We start from the raw sequence: 18,801 nt of genomic DNA, 5'->3' as shown, positions 1-18,801 counted from the left end.
TTACAATTCCTGCCCGTGTGTACTACGGTCTTGGTTTTCAGAGTGCCACCACTTTACTGATCTTCAGGGAACCTGAGGTTATGGAAAAAAACAGACTCCAGTGGAAAGGCAGTCGGGAAGAATTCAGAACAAAAAGGCATTTAGTGAGTTCTGCGATCTTCTGAATGAAGAAACAGGGCTCAGGATAAAAACTTGACCAACGGAGAGTTTTCACTCTGAAGAGATGTGTAAATCTGATGTTCTTTAACATATGTAACAACTAAACCGCTGAAAATCCCTGGGTTTATGTACTTGCAAAAAGCAGAGAAATGAGAGAAAAAAAAAAAAAAAAATCCCCCGCACTATCACTTGCCCTCCTTTTGTTACCAGGGAAGATTTCAAAATGCAGAGCATTCCCAAACAGCTATTTGATTAGTTTTATCCATCTAGGCTGGGATAATTAGTAAATGCTTAAAAGATGAAATCTAAATATACCAACCAATCAGCCCCTTTCAAGAACTTCCAAGGAACATTACACAAAGCCATTCTCTTCACAAGATAACCACTTTTGTGACTCTTTAGCCTCCCTTCTTCAACTCCCCTTCAAATATCTAACTATTAAGCTATCTAGGAAATTCCTGGGTTGGGTTTTCAAAAAAAAAACACCAAACCAACCAAAAAAAAAAAAAAAAGGTGGTGGTGGGTGTACTTTTAAATATGCCTTTCCCTATTGTATTTCTTACTTGGTTTTTCCCACTCACATCACCAGACAGGTTTCTCTTCCTTTCTGTGCGGTTGGAGGAAGATTAGTTGGCACATCAGTTTCAAAACTAGGACCTGCTCTTTCCCATCTCTAACCTTCTTCCCACCCCAAAATAGCCCTCTTCTAGTTTGGATTTTTAACCTGCAATACAGTGCCATATATTTTCCCCAGCTGTGTAAAAAATAATTTGCCAGATGACAAGATGCAGAGAAAAAAAAGGAACGGACTGTCAGTCTTGCAGACAGAAGAAAAAGTCTGCCTGAACATACCAGGATAAGCCATTTATATTTGGAATAATGGATGGTATTTCTAATCAGACTCGCATACACTTGTAAAATTCAGGATTGACTGCAGGAAAGGTAATGAAACAGTACCATGTTTATCATCTGTTGCCGTTTTTAATATTATCACACAGAGATATAAATATCCATACAAACGCCATGGCAGAATGTTGTATATAAAAAGGCCAGAATTTCTTTGAAAATCTTTAATATAAAGCTGAGCAACTTCTCGGGCTACTTCTTTGGGACACTGTCCTTAGAAATGTTTTTACGTAATAGCAAAATAATAACAAAAAAGCTGCATGTTAACTCCAGTTGATTGAAAGGTTCCATTTAGGCAGACACTAATATCCACAGGCTTTTACTTCCCGGGTTTAAAAGCCTGTGACTCGCGGAACAGATAGTGCTTCAGCACATGAAAGATGTTACCAAGCAACCCACAGAAACGGACACCAACATTGATAATCCATTCTAAAGTAATTATGTTTTATAATTAAAGATTACTGTAAATCCAATAGATCCCAACAGGAACTCGAGCAATTTAGAGACGTGCTAGCTAACCTGCCTGTTTTATAGCAGCCATGTTAGCTTCCATCTTTGAATAAAACATTATGTGAATTGCAGAGATTTTCATTAACAGGCCTTCAAACAACTGATAACCATTACTGAGTCTCACCTCGGTCAGCGTTAGTCTAACGTCACCTCATTTCTCTAACTTTAAATAAAGTATCATTCTTCTTTTAACTGATGGTAAAGGGGTGACTGCACGTAAAACCCAAGTCTGTTACGACCCAATGAAAGCCCTGGCAAAACCAAGCGACCACGACCTCACCGACTCCAGCAGGACAGGCATTCCTCTCTGCTTTCCATTCCCGACCCTCCTCATACACCCGCTGGGCAGCTTCCCTGCTGTGTGCCTCAGCTTATCCACCTGTAACGCAGACCTCCTCCTCCTCTGAGAGCACCAGGCATAACAAGGAGAAATAACCAAAGACAGCGTGGGACTGAGGTCGCTTGGTGAATTCGTGCCGAGGAGTCTTTCGCCCAATGATCTTGCAGACCCAGAATCATTTTGCACAAGACGGCGGTGGCAGATTCAGGGTCAAAACTCACCGCCTGCCTACATGCGCCTGGCGTCAGTGATGACTTAATATGGCAGCGAGAAGTGCACGTACCTGGGCAAGGTCCCCGGCTCAGCAGAGTATAAATTATTCTGCTGCAGCTGCATCAACCCAGTAACGTACCTCTTAGTCAACGAGGCGATCTGTGGGAGCGAACGCTGGGATCGTGCGCGCAACCGCAACGGGGCAGGAGGTTGATTAGCCTCCCAGATAACGCAAGACTGATTCCTGTCGCAAACGCGCTTCCTCAAAAGCAAATTTCTGCAAATACCCCCTTTGGAATGATGCCCGAAGCTCAGGAAAGCCTCAGCTCTTTGACAGCTGCCTTTGCCACTGTTCTACCAATTTTTCCTTGAACACAACATAAAGGCTCGTGTTTCCATACCCAAAGCACCAGCCCAAGTACACAACTCCTCCCATGCGCTGTGGCGCTTTATAACACATTCTAAAACAAAATTTGAAACCTTGTCAGCCTACTGACTGTAAATACGTCAGCTGATTGTTTAGTGTTAGATGGTAGATAGATACTGTGAATTACTTGCTACATGTCACTTTATCTAGAAATAAATATAACAGTAATTCAAGCAACAGGAGAGAGGGGCTTTGCTTCAAATTTTTCTGGCAAAGCCTTGGCAGCTTGTTTTCAAACTTGCATGGATATTTTTTAACGACATCAGTCAGCTCACTCTCTCTCGCACAACAGGCACAGACACTGCAGACCATTGCTCAGAAAACTAATCTCCATCACTGGAAGCAATGGAGGAATTCTTTATGAAGTTGGACGAAATCACCTTCCGTCACACAGCCACAAGGCAGCTTCCAGCAAGGTGCAATAAAAAAAAGTTTCAACTTCTGCTTGCTGTGTTCCCAGACAGGCAGTCCAGCTGAGTAAAGGAGAGCTATTCAGCTCAGATCTGCAGAGGTAAGCACTCTCTTCCCATCACAATTGGGGAAAAAAGCAGGACTGGAAGCCTGATTTGCACTGGGGGAAAAGAAATTAAAAAAAAACAGCACAGAGTAGTCCAAGGTCGTTAGTGTTAGTGACAAGGACAGAAATAGAACTCACGAGTCTTCCTGACTCACAGCCCCTGCTAGGAAAGCTGAATGGGAGAAAGAACAGCTCAAAACACAATTAAACTAACTCCTAATTAAATTCCTAATGCAACTAGATTTAACCATGTCAAGAGGGGAGAAGAAAAAACCTTTCGATAGGACTATCTCAGGCATTAAGACCCAGCTGGATCCAGCTGCATCTAAATCAGGAAACATGTCAGCAAGAGCAGTTGATTTTGCAGTTAGTTTCTTAATGAGATGCTAGACTGTAAGAGGACGACAATGCTTTTGAGAACAAATTTGCAAGTCTAGACCGAAGCACAGGGTGATTTAGTAGGGAGACGAGAAAAGCTGTAGTCTCATCTCCTTCACTTCCCAGAATCAAAGCTTGCAGAAAATTCTAATAGAAATAAAAGGTATTTGTGTTCTCAGCCACCCTAATGCTGTCAGCTTCGTATTTCCTCCGAGCCTCTATAGCTGATCAAACATATGATATTCCAGAGCACGACCGGAGCTGATGCTGTACAACAAGGCCAGCAATAAAAACGATGAAGATTCTTCTGTTCGTGAGCTTGTTACCTCTAACTGCTCCTCAAGCACTTGCTGTCATGGGGTTTAAAGAACTTGCACAAAAAGGCAATCCACGATGTCCAGTTTGCACCCAGCAGTCTTAGCCAGAGGAACTGGCCCTATTAAATTTGAGGGATGATTTCTTCCATAGATGGATACGCAAAAGGTAATTCGGCATGCTGCAAAAAAAACAGGGTCAGTGTCGAAGAGCGAATCTAACTATAGCTTGTGTGATGCAGATGAAAGTGAAGATGTTGTGCCAGCAAACGTACAGAAAGCAAATAGTGAGATATAGGGAAGATTAAAAATTGAAGAGAGGACACTTCAAGAAAGATGAGCTTAGAATCATAGGAATAATTACGATCTCCCTTGCTATTACCGCAGAATGAAGGCAGAAGTAGCTCTTTGAGCAACATCTGTAAGTATGAGGAAATCAGAAAAGAAATTCAAGGTCCTTATAAAACGTTGTTGGTTTTTTTGATACTGTGCAGAATTTGCACTTAGCTCTGGTTTACTGCTTCCATGCATTCAGATTTCCCACCCAAAATAGATTTCTTAAATGGAAATTTAAGTTGTGAGTATATATCTGTAGCACTTAAAAGTGCTTTCAAAGTAGAAGATATCGGAAAGTGTTCAAGTAACAACGGAAGATAGGAAATCAATCTCTTTGTAAAATATTGGAATACTAGATAATAATAGTCTACTATTAGAATATTAGATACTTAATAGTATTAAAATATACCTATGAGCTACATCACGCTGTGCTATACGTTACCATGATGCTCATTTCAGGAATCACTGCATCTGCTGCACTTTGCAAGTGAAAAGGTACCATATATCCAAATACATATATACAGACTTTGACGCGCAAAGAGGCATATCAAGCAAATATTTTCCCCAACACTACGGCAATGTCACAAATCATTACCTTTACATTCTAATGTCATGGTTCACTTCACAAGATTACTTTTGCTAACAAAGTTGCATATTAGGAGATGTCTGTCAAACACGCCACAACTCTTTCTACAGCCACTGCCAGGGGCCGCATGCACAAAGGAGGGCAGGCGGACCCAGAAAGCAAGCAATACACTTTGTGTGATGCTATTATTTGGATTTTTCAAGTCCTTTTAACTCTAGGTTGGACAGTCTGGTAATGGCTTTTCTTAGTGACTACAATTTTATTCCAGCATGCTTTGAGGAAAGAAAGTGGAAAAAAATTACTTACCTAGTAATCGTGCTTCTTCAAATGTCACCTCAGAGTCCCCTCCTGAGTTTCGTGCCCGCAGCATAAATCATGCAGGAAATTCCCCTAGCTCTTAAGATTTCGGGTACTGTGACGTACCTATAGGCTGCCTCGAGGGCTCTTGCATTTCAACTACGTCCCTTCAAGCATGCACAGCACATGGTCTTCCTAAATCCCTAATTACACAAAAAGACTGCAAATTCTCCTTAATAAGTGACCAACATTCCAGGCGAATGACGTACAACGATCAGTTAAACACCCAGGCCAGAATCCACCCATAATATCCCCATGTTAAGAGGGAAGGTGGATGGAAACACAAACACTGAGCAAGATTTTTTTCCAGACCTGCATTATGACAAGGTAAGTCATTTTCTGTTTCCCTGAAGATACCATCTGCACAGGATTCTCATTTCTGGAGAGCCAGAGCCCAAGGGGACGCCCTAAAAGAAGCTGTAGCAATAACTAACCAAAAATGGGCAGACTGCAAGGAAACAAAAAAGTGTGGGGATATTTTTCTTTTCTTTTTCAAGGCAAATAATAAAAATAAAAGAAACAAAAGTCTCTAGAACCTATTAGGCCTACCTGTTTGACAGCCTGTGGGACAGATATCAAACAGATCAATTATGGAAAGAAACAAAACAGAGGAGATACGAGGCTTTGTATTCCCGAGCCTTGGATGTGGGACCATGGCAGGAATACTCTGTGGGTAGGGAAGTGAAAGACTAAAGAGGGGTCAAAGTTTCTGTGCATAAATCTGCCACGGAGCCATCCTGAGGCAAGTGAATAAAGCCTTCCTTGCCCAGAGCAGCAATATCCTGACAGTCACCGTGAAGCATGGTTATGGAAATTATGGTGCACCAGAAGGCCGGGGTTCTGCGTACGGCTCTGAAGCCAGCAGCCCAAGTTGGACAGCTGAAGAGCTCTAGTTCAGCCAAAGAAACATTTCCAAAGCGTTTTCAGAGAGAAAAAGTGAAGAGCACCCTGACAATCAGCCACAGCCTCTTTCGGGAAGAACAGATTTCTCAGCCTGGGACACAGCAAGATGCTTTGGAACATGCGTGGCTCGGAGCTGCTAAGTCAGCGTAGGGAGCCGGGTGGATAAACTGAACTGATTCACACCGCGGCTCGAGGCACAAGCTTGGCTAATGACAACCCAAACAGACTGAACAGGCCTCTGTTAGGCCTTAAATCGGGAAAAGGCAATCACAGCTCTGAATAGGACCCGCACTGTAAGATATGAAAGGAGTCCTTTCACATTGGAAGAAAAACTTAGCACGGTCACAGGTTCACTCGGCGGCTCAATATACACGTCTCTCTCTTTCCATTTCAGGACGACGCATCTGATCTGCTTCTTCCCTCCCAGCACCGGCAAAGCGTGAATTGCTTTTGACACATGGATGGCTCACAGGCCCAAAAACCAGTCATAAGCAGATGGGATAACTGAAGGAAGGAAAGAAAGAAAGAAAAAATGTAAATACAGGCCAAGAGTCACCCTGCGTCGCTCCTGTTTTGCACAGTGAGAAGCGACTTAGGGAACAGAAGAAACATCTGTTTGGAAACTGTCTTTGTCTCAGTCCAAATGCTGGAACAGGAGAAAAGAGAGAAGTCGAGAACTGCCAGCACACCTCGTGCTTTATCTCACACTTGGATGGCTTAACAAGAGAGATCTGGGAGGATGAGTTTAGTTTAATGATTTCTTGCTGGTTCACCTGCTGCCCATCTGTCTTTGTAGTCCTTGCTCGGAGGGACAGATTGGAGCGTTGCTGTCCTCTCCCCTTTCAAGAGTTACTTGTGATTTGAACTTCTGAAAAGAGGAACAGAGCAATTCTCAAGCATTAAGTAGTCAGCAGAGATTAGCCCAATAATTTATCAAAGGTAATAGCTAATAACAGACACAAGAAACTTGCTCACAGCCTTCCTAGAGCCTCGCGTCAGAGTTGTCACCTTACAAAAGTGCTATAAGAAATTCTTGGACCACAGTAGCAAATTTATTAGCCAGAGGCTGATAAACTCTTCCAAGAGTCCCTCAGTCAACAATAAATCATACAAATCAGGTTGCAAATACCGGATCTTTAATAAAAATGAAGTCGGTGGAGTGGATGTTAGAACAATGTTAGAATTCAGCTGGCAGGATAAAGGGGACTCGCCTTCATTTAGCCTGACCTCCCATCACGAGAGGGACCAGGGCTTGGCCCTGGCATCATTCCAGCACTGCACTAGACAGTCATCATACAACAATGATTAATGAACTGCTGAAAGAACAAAGCAAGAGATGGAAAGTTAGGAGATCTGGGTAATAAACTAAAGAAAAGAACCATAAAGATTCATCAAAATTAGAGACAGAAGGCACCACCTAGGTCACAGGCTCCATGTGCCTGCCAATGTAGAAGTGGCTCCCACAGTACTGCTCTGGCCGTGCTTCCTTGCAAGACCTAAGCAACAAGCTTCCACTCTGTTCCACTCACTAAATTTCACCCTAATACTCAACTCAAAATTTTATTTCTTTAGATCTTTGAAATGCAGAAATGAAAGAACCAGAAGACAGCTGTCTACTGCTTTATCCTACACCAGCCAAGGAGTTGCCTTTCAAAATTACTTGAATTATTCTACTGTGCAGCCACTGATGAGAGTGGGCAGACCCACACGCAGCAGCGACAATGTTCTGGTTGTTGGAGGGCTCGCTCACAGGCAGAACAGATGTCTGATGGATAAGATAATCAAATACAGCTACGATGTTTCAGGACTGAGGAGTCCTAACACAGTATCAGTATTGGAGGAAGGCCTTCAAGAAAGCCAAAACCACCAGAAATCAGCCAAGGATTTGTTTGGGTTCATCTAGCACAATGCTGAACGACCAACATAATATGTGTCCTTCCTAGACAGCTCCAGAGGAAAATGGAGGCTGAGATGGAGGAGGAGCCTGAAACATCCATATTTCCACTGCAAGCATTTTATTTGTGAGCTGGGCTGCCTAACCCAGACAGCAGGAGGGTTTCAGGATGGATGAAATGTGATTACATTATAATTATCTTTTGTTACTTTGCAAAGTACATGGTTATGCACTTTCTTTACTGCCCAGGGAAATCATGTTAACACAATTAGAGCAAGAACCCTGTTTTAAACATGGTTTGCTCGGACGTTACTAACATGGTTCCAATTCTCAGTACAGACAGTCTTCAGAGCCATCTTGCTCCATAAATCAGTGGGAGTTCTGTCACTGACTTCCTCTGAAGCAAGCACCAGCTCTTAGAGAGAGACGTTCTCTAGGATGTACTGAACATATAGCTTCACTGTATATCATCATCCTGTCCAAGTGCTGCTGGCATGAGGAGATGCTGTAGAATTTCTAAATCTCTGGCATTTATTATTCTTTGCAGCCTTACTCTTAGAATATCGTTCTACCCACTAATAAACTAAGAGAGAGAGAAATATAACAACAGTTCTATGGCCATGCAACAGAAGTGTTGGAGGCCAGATTAGAACTAATGAGTTCCTGGCTCCCACTCAATCACAACCATCAGAACAATTAGCTCAAATAAGCCCGAGAACTGTTTTCTGCTCAGCTGTCGTCTGCCCGTCCTCCCCAGTAACTTCTGAGCTGGAAAACTTCAATCGGGTTTGACAGAGGGTAAAGCTCACAAAGAAACTGAAGTTCAGTGCAAATTGCCAGCAGACTGGAGGAGGGACCCACCGAGCGCCCCACTAAAGGCAGGGGAGCAGCACAAGCTCCTGCTCTGCCCAGCCACAGCCCGCTGAGCAGCGGGCAGCTACGGGTACCCAGCACCTGGAGCTGGATCGGTGCCTCCGGCCCACCCAGCCGAGGGGGCACACTGGGAAGAGCAACGGGCACTACTGGGCAGGGGTGGGTGACGCAGAAGGAACTACAACCAGCGGGATGGGGAGAGTCACAAACTGCAGGGGGGTCTAAGGGCGTATGGGGGTTTCGGCACACAGGACTCATTCCTAGAAAGCCAGGCTCCATTACCTTTCTGCTAAGGGAAGAAGTAAACATTAAGAGCACACCTCTTCCTTTTTTAAACACCGTCGAGGTCTCTCCTTCGATTCTGGTACGCAGCAGATGATACACACACGAAGGACTCTGCATCTCCGCTGTCAAGATAAGTAGATGCAAAAGGGAAGCACTACAGTCACTTCGGTTTAGTGCAACCTCTAGCCATCACTTACACTCCAGTGTCCTCCCGGGGAACGCTGAAGTGCCTGAGAGGGAACAGTTTTGTCTCATATTAGCTTGCTAGATTAGGGATGAAAAAAATTATGCCCATTTTACAGAGGTGCATACTGGATCCATACAGTGACGTGATGAATCTGCCAACAGGAACAGAACCCAGGACCAAGTGTCCTGTTCTAATTAACAGTAGATGCTCTGCCCCCTTCAGTAAGAGTACAAATGAGTAACATCCCTATCCCATAAATAGAGGATGTTTATTATCCAGTCCTTCAGTGTTCCCACTGTGCTCTCTCCCCTACGACGGTCTGGGTCCATCATGCACAATACACTCGCATTATGCACGGATCAGTGACACCACTGCCCGCGACAGCTTCTCTGGAGCCCTTCCAAAATATTGTGTCATATGATGAACTGAAGCGCCAAGGGGATACGCAGTGAAGACAGCAATCATGGGAGCATGTTCGCTCCTCATGCCAAATCCATTCACGGCGTTCAGTGAAAAGTACTTTTTTGGGAAATGTAAATTTAGTCTCTTTCCTAAGTATAAAAATTAAAATGCTCCAAGCACAAGATTTCCTTTTCCCACCAATGAAGTGAATACTCTTTCCTGCCTTCTCCTTTTGACGGCTTCCTGTCAGTTTTATATGCAGAACTAAATGACAGACTGATCTAAGATACATTCGCCTTTCCCCCTCTCAGTCTCTCATCTAGAACCTGAATTATTTTAAATATTAACAAACATATTCAAAAACATCAAAGCAAAATGATAAACAATCTAAACAATAATAAGACTAATAGAGTAAAACAAACATGATTGATTAACATCATCTGGTAAAGCCTTGCATACAGATCCAAAGGAAAGAACACTATACACAAAAATCTTTCTCCCATTAAGGGGTAGATTTAATCGTTGATTAAAAAGTTAATCAGGAGTCTATAAATATTTTGGCTGGAAAGCTGGAATCTTAACCGAGGTGACTGCTTTTTAGTAAGCATTTGCACAACTGCACATACACTGTCCCCAGACTGATGGCAGACGGGGGGTGAGGGGAGCCTGGCCCACACCGGTACCACCCAGCGAGGCTCAGCAGGCCACCGCGCAGCCCAGGGCCGCATTCGGTCCTGCTCCCCCAGGGTACGCGGACGTGGTTACGGCAGGACGTTACCTGCTGCCCTGAACCCCTTGCCTTTATATTTGAGAACTTTCAGAGAGCTGATGTGTGTTTCCTGAAGCCATTCAGCAAGGCGTAGGTCCTTCCGCGCAGCACGCCTGTGCGTGTCCTGGAAACCCATTTCACCATGTCCAGCGCTTGCATTCAGTCATTATCTGTAATCTGCCCGGAGAGGTACACACTCCGACAATTTTGCTGTTGTGCAAATAGTGCATTGTCTTTAAGTGGCAGTTTATAAACTAGTCTCGCACCAAATTTAGTTGTTGTGGAACAAGTGCTTTCAGTGCTAGATTTTGTAGATAAGAACAAATGTCTTCAAATTGCACAGTACTTCCAAACTCCAAAATGCCCTCGGCTCAAGTAATACCAGTAATAGCGTGCACTAAGGTATCACTGGCATCTCTAAGGCAAGCAGCACTGTAGCACGGATCACAGCACGTGAAGTATTTTCTGTACTCATGCATTATGCCAACAGAACAAATGTATTTTTAGTCAATTAACTGTATACCCTACAGCCGAAAGAGGCTGAGACAGGTTAGGTCTAAATTTTGTTTGCATGAATCCACCAGAGGCTAGTGAAGCAAAAAATACACTGTATGCACCATTTGTGGGCTTTACAGTATAGTATCCTTTTCACAGGTTCAGTAAATAAATGCGTGAGAAGGAGCATGGAGCAAAGGAAAATTCCAGCAAGCCTGGAGCCAGCCAGTGCTTCAAACTGCAGAGAAATTCTCTCACTGCAACGGTATTTCTACCCCAGAGAAAGAATTATGATCTGATCGCAGTATACCTGACCGGTTTGAGATCATCATTCTAGTCCATTAAAATAAGTATTTTACGGAGAAGAGTTTTCTTTATGCCCAGTGTCCAAAGTAAGTCTGTTGGAAGTCACTGGATTTACATTTGACCAGCACAAAGGATGAAATATTTTCCACGGGTCTCGGTGAGAAAGATGCGCACGGGGAGGTGCGCTTCCATCTAGAACTGCACGTGGTGCGACTCACGTGCTGAAGCCACTGACGGATTACGTTATTTGCTTGTAGTACTGTTCATCCCCAGATTACAGAAAGAAAAGGCATTTTCTCCAAATGGAAGAACAGAAGTGGCACAGTCTAGGGAAAGGGAGATCTCTGAAACCTCTTCACTGCTGGCTTCAGAAACGAGATGGCTCAGGGATGACCGATAATGTGATTCACAGCGTTGTACCAACAGGCCAATTGTAACTCAACCGGCGACCTGTTTTGAGCCCTGCTTTCAGTAAACTGGTGATCACAATCCAGTTCCCAGGGCTCATGCACCCACGTAAATCCCCCGAGAACACCCACGGCTTGCCGCCACCAAGGTGTGCCAGACGGAAGGAGCGCCTGACCAGACACTTCTCCCACCAGGGGTCAGGGCTGCGGCACAAATTCAGAAGGAGAAACAGCAGCGCTTCCCCAGCGCTGCCCAACAAGCCCTTTTTCACTGCAGAGGGGATGACTGGCCAGGACTGTCGAAACCACACAAAGGGAACTCAGCAACCAACCCCAAGTAACTTTCCGCAATAGTTGAGCTCCTGACAACATTCCTGTTTCTTGCCAATTACCTTTTAGTGACAAACTGTCAAGATACCTGTGTTTAAAAGACTGATCTACCTTAATAGGTGCCTGCTAATCTGCAGAGTGATGCAGGATAACTGTGTACACGGACTCTGATGGCCTGCTTCCCCCTGGGGTCTGATTTTCAAAAGCAAATACATCTTTAGAGCTGTGTTAAAAGCGGGCAGCAGACAGCGAGGTGAGGCAAACGGAGGTGGAGACAGGAAGAAAAGCCAGGATGACGAGAACTGCACTGTAAAACAAAGAGGCTTCAGTATTACTGATCTGAAGGAAATGAATGCATGTGTCAAACCCAAGGGTACAATCCCAGCAGAGGACTAAAAGCCTGCCTGAATTTCACACATCCCCTTATTTGAAAGGGACAAAGGACACTGTCGGGTTAAGGTATTAGGTATTCTCAGACATCAGGCAAGGAAACTTGCCTTTTGTACCCAAAGACGAAATGAAAAACCAGTAAAGCTCTTTCACTGTTCACATTTTTCTCCCATCTTATGACTGGAGGTAAGCTAGCTAGTTTAATTCTGCTGATGGACACTTTCTGGTCTAGCTGGTTACAGCGCTTGTCCTTAAGCACTGGAGGGCATTAGTAGAGTTGGTATAAAAATACTTGAGAGAAATGCTGTTCTCCTCCCCCAGCGCTTCCCTACCTGTGAGACCCACGAAGCCAACACAGCAACAGTACAGCAAGAAGCAGTCTGTTTTGCTTCATCCATCATCAGCAAAACTGTCAGCTCAGCTCCAACAGCAAAATCTTTATTACTGGTTATGATGCAAAAGGCAGAAACCACACGGTCTGATTTTCCCAGATCTGAGGCTGAGTTTGCAATAGCGGCAGTTGGAAGGGAAATCATTTTGACTTTTCACTGAGCCGATTTGATCTGGAAATTGTTGAGAGCAAATAAATATGGAATCCCACTGTGGCATTTCTGCAGTCACTTTCTGACTACAACTACTTTCACTTTTCTTTCTTTTTTTTTTTTTTGAACATCAGTGATTAGTATTTGGCACGTGTAAAAAATTAGCTATTCCCTGAAGCCATGCATGACTGATCAATTACAGAACTAATACGTTTTTCAGAGGTCAGTTTAAGAGATGAATAATCCCAAGCCCTTTTAAATTTCCCAACCTGCAGCATGGGGAGATTGTTATTTGGTTTTACTGCAGTTTTCTTCAAAAGGTCAGAGTGCCCACAGTACTCCGCTGCCCACAGGAGCGCACAGCGGGATATCCGAGGCAATTCTCCAGGTGACCAACGACCTTTTGCAGTAAGCAGTCTATGCAATACAGGTGCTCTCTTTTTTCCTTCTCAGGAAAACAACTGTTTATTGACTCTGGACTTGTCTTTAAAAAGGTAAGTCGGACCTAAGAAGTCTGCCCCTCTGCTAAGTTAGCCGCCAGTGCAAAGCAGCATACCTGCACGCACACGCCAGCTCAACTCACTGCAGCGTTTATTTCTTTTAACGGATTCCTACGTGCCATTTCAACTTGCTAATCCACCTCTTTTCCTTTCCACACTACTAGGAAACACAGCGTTCAAAGCACACAGGGCAGTGAGGTCGATACAGCCCCGGCCAGACTCCAGCTCCCACGTCCCTAGTGCTGCTCAGAGCTTTCCCAAAGGCAGTGAAGTGGGAGACACCAGCGGGGGGTTTCACACTCTGGACAACGCCATCTTTTAAGCAGAAAAGTCCAGCAGGATTACATCAGTCGACACTTTCCACACATAACAGCCAAGAAACTAATGACACACCCTCTTCTTTGGCTGAAGCCTCAAGAAGCTTAGAGGTTGGGTGGGAAAGGGCAGATGCCTGCTCAGACTCCTGCTCAGACTGAAGGGTCCTACGAGAAAACAGAAAGCTCCAAGTCTCTAGGCTGGGCATCAGCCCTAGTCTCTGATCACGCACCAGTTCCTTCTCCTGGCTTTCATCTAGATGGGGGAAAAAGATACCAGCAAATCCCATCCATACCCATCCTCCCCGTTATATAGGTGCTGACCTGTCAGAATGGCCTAAGGCGGGGGGAACCAAAACTTCCAAAACCCAGGCCAGTTTGGAACACATTTTAGCAAATTTCAGGGCTTAAAGCTCTGGAAGGAGGAGAAAAAAGCTACTCACTGCTACTGCGCACCTTAAAACGGGCGGCAAACCCCACTACCTGCCCCTGCCGGCACCTCTCACATCACGCGAGGAACATTTGCTCACCCAAACGCTGTATCATGACTTGACTTAATTCTTCCTCACGATTTCTTTTTTACGCATCTGTTTCTTTTTATACAGCATTTGTCTTCTAACCTCTCTTGGTTTGTTTTCCTCGTGCCTTTTTGATTCGCAAAAGAAGGACACGCCTTATCTCTTCCACAGGCTGCACCACCACCCCTCGTTTTGCACATTCAATCTCATATCTCAGCACCATATTTGCTTCTCTCTCTCCTTCTGAATAAATAGAAGTGCAGGCACTTTTAAGGAATAAGGGCTCTGTTTGAAGAGTAATTAGCTGTCAGCATAAAACTAGTATTTATGGATTCTCATCCTTGAAAAATCTAACTCTGCTACCCGGCGCTGATTATGGCTGTTATAAACAGATGGGGCTGAATCCATACAACTTGCAATAATCCTACATTTAAAAAATAATTAACTACAAATAAAGGACTGAATTCCACTAGCTTTCATAAATTTGATTTCCAATTTGATTTGTTTGTACAGAGTGGAAGATGGGTTATTCGCGAGCATGTCGTGCCCCCCTAGCATACCTTGAAAGCGGGAGCCTGCAGCGTATCCAAGCACGCGCTCCGCGGCTCCAAGCGGACCAGAGGGCCGGGTACTGGAATATTCCGAACGCCCTGCAGCTGAGATGCAGAAAGAAAGGATGGCTCAATCACGCCTGGGATCGTAAAGAAACCCAGCACCTCTGGGTGTGTTGCATCTGGTTGCCTGGCAGAGAAGTTGGAATTTTACCAGCGGTGCAGCCTTTGTTTTAACGACTGACAGAGATATCAGGAGGGGAGCTTTAAAAAACTGTTTTTAAAACGCAGGTTGCAGCGGATGAAAGCCCTCGCTGTGTTATTCTTTGACTTCCTTCTCTGTTCAACCCGGGGCAGCATCGTTGTTGAATGCCTACACCTCTGCGAGAGAACAAACCCAGGAAATCTATACTCTGCTTAATTAAATCTGTGCATTTTACTTATTGGCACCTCTTACTAGACCAAAATTCACTCCAAGTTGGTTATCCATCATAGCAAAAGATACAACAAACACAATCGAATACGACGCAGAATCTACAGCTCTTGGTTAACTGGGTCACAGACCGGTCTGCAAGGTTTGCGAGGCTGACAGGCTTTTATGCACGACTGTAGGCACCAGGGCAAATTCTCCCCTCCGTTACCCCCCTGCGGCCCCAGCCACGACGCTACCCAGGCCCGCGGGGGGCTCAGCGAGGGCAGCCTTCAGGTGGCTGTTAGCGGGTAACAAGTCCTGAGCCAACTCCACCCGGAGTAAGCGACAAAACGATTTACGGGGAGTCAGCCTGACGCCTCCTCCCCGGCTGCTGCCAGGGCACATCCCGTCCCTCCATCCCCATGGACCAGCACAAGTTTCGTCATCTACCAGCTTTTGCGTAACGCAGCCAGCTTTACGCCGATTCCCCGGGGAGGGAGCCTCTTGCACAACCACAGACGCCTCCCGCCAAGCAAATTTTTTTTTTTTTTTTCCCTAATAACCAAGCTGAAATCTCCCTTTGCCTAATCTCAGCTCTAATTTCTAGTCACGCGCTGTCAGGCTGCCCTAACGCTTCCTCTCCGGCGAGAGGAGGCGTGCGCCGACGCCGACAGGCACGTGCAGCCGCTGACACTTCGCAGGCGCGGGGCCGCGCTGCAGGACGCCCCCGCGGAAAGAGATGCCCCCCGATTCCCGTCACCTTCCTGGGGAAAAGGGGGGAGACAGGGGCACGAGGGGCCCGCGTGGGAAACGAGGGCAAGGCTGGGGAAGCGGGGGTGTGAGGAGAGTGGAGGCGACGAAGAGGGGATGAGGCTGTGAGGGCACGGGAGGGCTGACTGAGGGGGGACATGGCCGTGCGGGGAGGCGAGGGGCTGACTGAGGGGGGACATGGCCGTGAGGGGAGGCGAGGGGCTGACTGAGGGGGGACATGGCCGTGCGGGGAGGCGAGGGGCTGACTGAGGGGGGACATGGCCGTGAGGGGAGGCAGGGGGTGACTGAGGGGGGACATGGCCGTGAGGGGAGGCGAGGGGCTGACTGAGGGGGGACATGGCCGTGCGGGGAGGCGAGGGGCTGACTGAGGGGGGACATGGCCGTGCGGGGAGGCGAGGGGCTGACTGAGGGGGGACATGGCCGTGAGGGGGACATGGCCATGAGGGGAGGTGAGGGCTGACTGAGGAGGGACACGGCCGTGAGGGGAGGTGAAGGGGGGACCAAGGAGGGGACATGGCCGGGAGGGGAGGTGAGGGCTGACTGAGGGGGGACACGGCTGTGAGGGGAGGTGAGGGCAGGACATGGCCGTGACGGGAGGCGAGGGCTGAGGCGGGACGTGGCCGTGAGGGCCGCCTGAGGGGGGACACGGCCGCGAGGGGAGGCGAGGGCGGCGCGGGGTCTCCTCACCTCTTTAATCTTCATCCTGCGGGCGCGGGTCTCGGGGTCCTCGCCGGGCCGCCTGCCCCGCACCGGGTGGCGGAGGCTCCGGCGGAACCGCTCGTAGTCGAAGCGGAACGGAGCTCGCGTCTCCCGGGCGGGGGGAGCCCCGGTGGCGGGCTCGGCTCGCCGCTCGCCGCCCTGCACCTGCTGCCGGGAGCCCGGCGCGGTGTGGGCCGGCGGCCCGGCCATGCGGGCGGCGGTGCGGAGCTTCTCCCGGAGGCGGCGCGGGGCGGCGGGGCTGGCGTGGCGGGGCTCGGCGGCGGCGGGGGGGCTGCGGGGCAGGTCGGTGTCGCGGGTGGAGGAGGAGGAGGCGGAGGAGGAGGAGGAGGCGGAGGAAGAAGAGGAGGAGGAGGCGGTGGCCCGGCGGGGCAGGAAGAGGCGCTTGAAGCGGGAGGAATCGGGCAGGAGGAAGAGGGCCCCGAAGCACAGCGTGAGCAGGCCCGAGAGGAAGAGCAGGAAGAGGAACTTCTGCGGCAGCCGCAGCCCCAGCGCCGCCGGCCAGCCCGGCATGCCCGGCAGCTTCCGCAGCAGCACCATGGGGCACCGGATCGCGGCCGCCGGGCGGGAGCCGCCGCCGCCCCGGGGGACGCCGCTGGCTTCTGCGGCGAAAGGCTCAGGGGTGCCCCCCCCGCAGCACCGGCTGGAGCGGGCGCCTTCACCGGGGACCGCCGGCGGGTGACACGTGGATGGCTGCGGAGCGGGCTAAGCCGCGGGGCCCCGCCGCTGCCCGGGGTCCTCGCCCGAGAGGCTCGCAAGGCGCGGAGCGGCGGTTCAGAGTCTCCCCCTCCGGCATGAAGGCGGCGGCGGAGCGGGAAGGGCCGGGCTGCTCCCGGCGTCAGTCCCCCGGGCAGGCTCCCCGCCGGACGGCCGCTGTCGCGCTGGCTCAGGGAGCGGCGCCGAGGAGGTGCGGTCCCTCCTCTCTAGGCGGTGGGTTCATGCTGCAGCATTTCTGCGAGAGGGGGGAGAGAAGAGCGCGTTCATTCAGCACCGAGAAGGATGCAGCCGGCGTTGTCAGCCTTTGTCCCGGAGGGTCCGCCGCCCTCCGGCCACCCCGGGTCGTCTTCCCCTCTCTCCGGACTTGCCATCAACTCCCTGCCCTGCGAGCAGCTCCCAGCTCCGCACCACCCCCTGCAGCTGCGGGCTGCCGGGCTCCGCTGGCGGGGCAGCCCCGGGGCCAGGCGAGGACCCGCGCCCCGAGGAGGAGCGAGCCCCCGGGAGGGGCGGCGTGCCCGGGGCCAGGGAGCGGGGCCGGGGACGCGGCTGCCCCGCTCCTCAGCGGGCTGCCAGGAGCTGCCTTCGCCCGCAGAGGGCTGGAGACGATGGGGCTGCAAACCGGCCATGCGGAAAGCTCGGCTCGGGATAAGTTTCTTGAGGGGGAAAAAAAAAAAAAAAAAATCTACGGATTTTGGTTTTGCTAAATGGATCGCGGAGAATTCCCCCTTTCTCCCAAACCTCTGCCTCGCTGTCAGAGTTATTCATCCCCCCGCCTCCTTATGTGCGCTGGAACAGACAGAGCTCAACTTTCAGACCACGAAAGCGAGCAGGACCGCTTCCAAAGAGCAGGGCAGGCTCGGGAGCCCTGCCTGCAGCCCCAGACCAGCCCTGCTCCTACGGGGAGGAACGGCGCTGCCCCGAAGGCGCCGTCAGACCCGCCCGGCGGACGCTTCCCTACCCCCGGCCCTCTTTACTCACCCCTCTGACAGATCCAAGCCACTCTGCGTCCTACGGGGAGTGAAAAATCTTCTCAGTCCTGCCCGCGCATCTCGAAAGCGAGAACCCCTCGCCGCTGTCAGCGCTCACGGGTGCCCGGTAAATGAGGAGGAGGCAGCGCGGGCCGCCTGCCGGGCTCTCCGCTCCTCTCTCCTGCCTATCCAAGCGCCCAGGAGGGAAGCACCTAACTGCATCGAGCTACTTAGAGGCCTCTGCTTTTCACCACCTCCTCCGGGCCCCGCCTCTCCCCCCGCCGAAGGGGACCCGCCGGGCTGCGCTGCCCGCTGCCCGCACAGGCAGCCCGCCCGCACCGCCCGCCTCCACCGCCGCTCACTGCGACAGCGCCGGCGGCCCCGCCCCCGCCCCGCCCCTCGCCCCGCCCCCGCGCCGCCAACGGTCACTCGGGGGAGGGGGCGGGGGCGCCGCGAGCCAATCAGCAGAGCAGCTCCTGCCCGCCCTGACGCTTGCCCCCCGGGCCG

At 49.2% G+C, this 18,801-nt stretch overlaps 1 protein-coding gene across 1 annotated transcript in view; it reads right to left on the bottom strand.

The window, feature by feature from the left end:
- The window catches only part of MAN1C1 (mannosidase alpha class 1C member 1), a 68,350-nt gene extending 49,704 nt beyond the window's left edge, over nucleotides 1-18,646 (bottom strand). Inside the window, exons 1-2 of the mRNA XM_082329601.1 lie at nucleotides 18,305-18,646; nucleotides 16,580-17,561 (exon numbers count right to left, since the gene is read on the bottom strand). Of these exons, the coding sequence (XP_082185727.1) occupies nucleotides 16,580-17,149 (570 nt within the window). The 5' untranslated portion in view covers nucleotides 17,150-17,561; nucleotides 18,305-18,646. The remainder of the gene's footprint in view (nucleotides 1-16,579; nucleotides 17,562-18,304) is intronic.
- Between the last annotated feature and the right edge of the window lie 155 nt (nucleotides 18,647-18,801).

Source organism: Platalea leucorodia (assembly GCF_965183815.1).
Source record: "Platalea leucorodia genome assembly, chromosome: 18".
Lineage (NCBI taxonomy): Eukaryota > Metazoa > Chordata > Aves > Pelecaniformes > Threskiornithidae > Platalea > Platalea leucorodia.
This window is presented reverse-complemented; position numbering and strand designations above follow the sequence as displayed.